This window comes from Chrysochloris asiatica, unplaced genomic scaffold (genome assembly GCF_000296735.1).
Source record: "Chrysochloris asiatica unplaced genomic scaffold, ChrAsi1.0 scaffold00075, whole genome shotgun sequence".
Taxonomy (NCBI): Eukaryota; Metazoa; Chordata; class Mammalia; order Afrosoricida; family Chrysochloridae; genus Chrysochloris; species Chrysochloris asiatica.
In genome coordinates, this window is record NW_006408593.1 from 15,340,320 (window position 1) to 15,342,621 (window position 2,302).

A 2,302-nucleotide genomic window follows, 5' to 3' on the forward strand; every position below is an offset into this window, starting at 1 on the left:
TGTATATATGACAAATGTTAAATAGGTATGTATTTTGTTACAGATTTATCACAATGAAAGGAAAAAATAGACCTAGAATCTTTATCTACCTTTCAAAAATCTAAAAGAAATATGTAAATCAATATAATGAATACATGTATTGATTATTAGAATAAAAAAGCTTAGTAAATCCAAGAATATTCATCTTTTCTTTTTGCAGGGAATGGTAACAGTGACATGAAATTCATGGAGAGTAGGAACAACGTGACAGAGTTTGTTCTTCTGGGGCTTACAGAAGATCCAAAAATGCAGAAAATCGTATTCGCTGTGTTTTTTGTCATCTACACCGTCACTGTGGTGGGAAATGTGCTCATTGTGGTCACCATCACTGCCAGCCCATTGGTGGCATCCCCCATGTACTTTTTCCTGGCTTATCTCTCTATTATTGATACTTGCTATTCATCTGTCACCACCCCTAAACTGATTGTAGATTCAGTCCATAAAAAGAAGACGATTCTATTTAGTGGTTGTATGACACAAATCTTCGGAGAACATCTCTTTGGAGGTACTGAGATTATCCTTCTTACTGTGATGGCTTATGACCGCTATGTAGCCATCTGCAAACCCTTGCATTATACAACCATCATGAATCGAAGAGTGTGTGGTTTTCTAGTAGGAGTCTCATGGATGGGAGGCTTTCTTCATTCTACCATACAGATCCTTTTTATATTTCGATTACCCTTCTGTGGCCCTAACATCATAGATCACTTTAGTTGTGATCTAAATCCTTTGCTCAATCTTGCCTGTACTAATACCCACATTCTAGGGCTCTTTGTTGCAGCCAACAGTGGGTTCATCTGCCTGCTCAACTTTCTCCTTTTGCTGCTTTCCTATGTGGTCATCTTGTACTCCCTAAGAACCCAGAGCTCAGAGGGGAAACGCAAAGCCCTCTCAACTTGTGCTTCCCATATCACAGTGGTCATCTTATTTTTTGTGCCCTGCATATTTGTATACATGAGACCACCTGAACCTTTGCCTATTGACAAAGCAGTTACTGTGTTCTATACCGCCATCACTCCCATGTTAAATCCTTTAATCTATACCTTCAGAAATGCCCAGATGAAAAGTGCCATTATGAAACTTTGCAGTAGGCAAGCTATTTCAGCTGACAAATAAATGTTTCTAGATCTTAAGATTGATTCAACTGAGGAAAGGGTCAAAAGATTTCAGAGATAAGTACTTATGAGATGAATTTCAAGAACTAAATCATTACAATGAATTGGTTTTTCATTTAGCAGATTAGAAGTAGGTACAAGAAAAGATTGAAAACCTAAAACCCAGGAGCATACCTTGCATACTTGAAAGTTTGACCAAATTCAGACTTGATTTTGTTAGCATTCTCCATGTTAATGTGTGCATGACCTTTCTGTTTGATAAAAAAGTAAAAGACATAAAATACTTTATTGGCATTGAGCAACAAACTGTTTAAATGACAAGATATTGGTGCTTCTATTATTAAATTTACAGTAAGGGAATGGGGGAACTGGCATGGTACCAAAGCAGATGTATGAAAGAATTGGGAACCAAAGTTTGATTGATTTCACAGACCATTTTTTAAATTGGTATAATACTTTGTAAAGCAACGATGGTAGGTGAGATAATTATAATAGATACTATTTATTGAACTGGGAACTGTGCTGTTAACATTGCATAAGCTAGTTTATTAGCTATAACTAGAAATCTAATCATCTTTACTAATTTCTTTGCCAATTTTCATGTACCGCAATTTTGGTCATTTGTTGTCAGCAACATTATCATACCAAATGTTGAAATGCTGAAACCATGATGAGTCACTTAATCTCTATAGTAGGCTATGAGGATTAGGTCATGTCTCTAAATTTCCTAATGGAAATGAAAACCATTTAATATTATTCATGTCGCCCATTGTAGGTTGACAATCCAACAGAAAGAGCGATGGCTCAAATAAAAGAATATTTGAATGTTTGGTGGAGATTGGTATTTATTAAAGCCATACTTCATAAAGTACTTGCCCACTAAAAACAATGGTTTCTAGCATGAAGGACACTGTCTGGTGCATAATAGGTATTTAATAGATAATTAAAAGTATAAAGGAAGATTAACAAATTGAATAAAATGTACAGAAAAATAGTACTGCACAACAGGGTACTTTTTCCTATCTTTATGCAATACAGATGCAGAGATTTCTAGACCTCATGTTGGAAAACCAGAATCTGTTTGTGTCGCTGTGGGTTAATATGCTGGACTGCAAAATTGTTTGAACCACAAGGTCATCAATTCTAGC

At 35.7% G+C, this 2,302-nt stretch overlaps 1 protein-coding gene across 1 annotated transcript; it reads left to right on the top strand.

Annotated features, from left to right (window-relative positions):
- Positions 1 to 216: 216 nt before the first annotated feature.
- On the top strand, positions 217 to 1,155 carry LOC102819517 (olfactory receptor 4C46-like). The gene has a single exon (XM_006865116.1). It carries the CDS (start codon positions 217 to 219, stop codon positions 1,153 to 1,155), a length of 939 nt encoding a protein of 312 aa, XP_006865178.1.
- Positions 1,156 to 2,302: the final 1,147 nt, after the last annotated feature.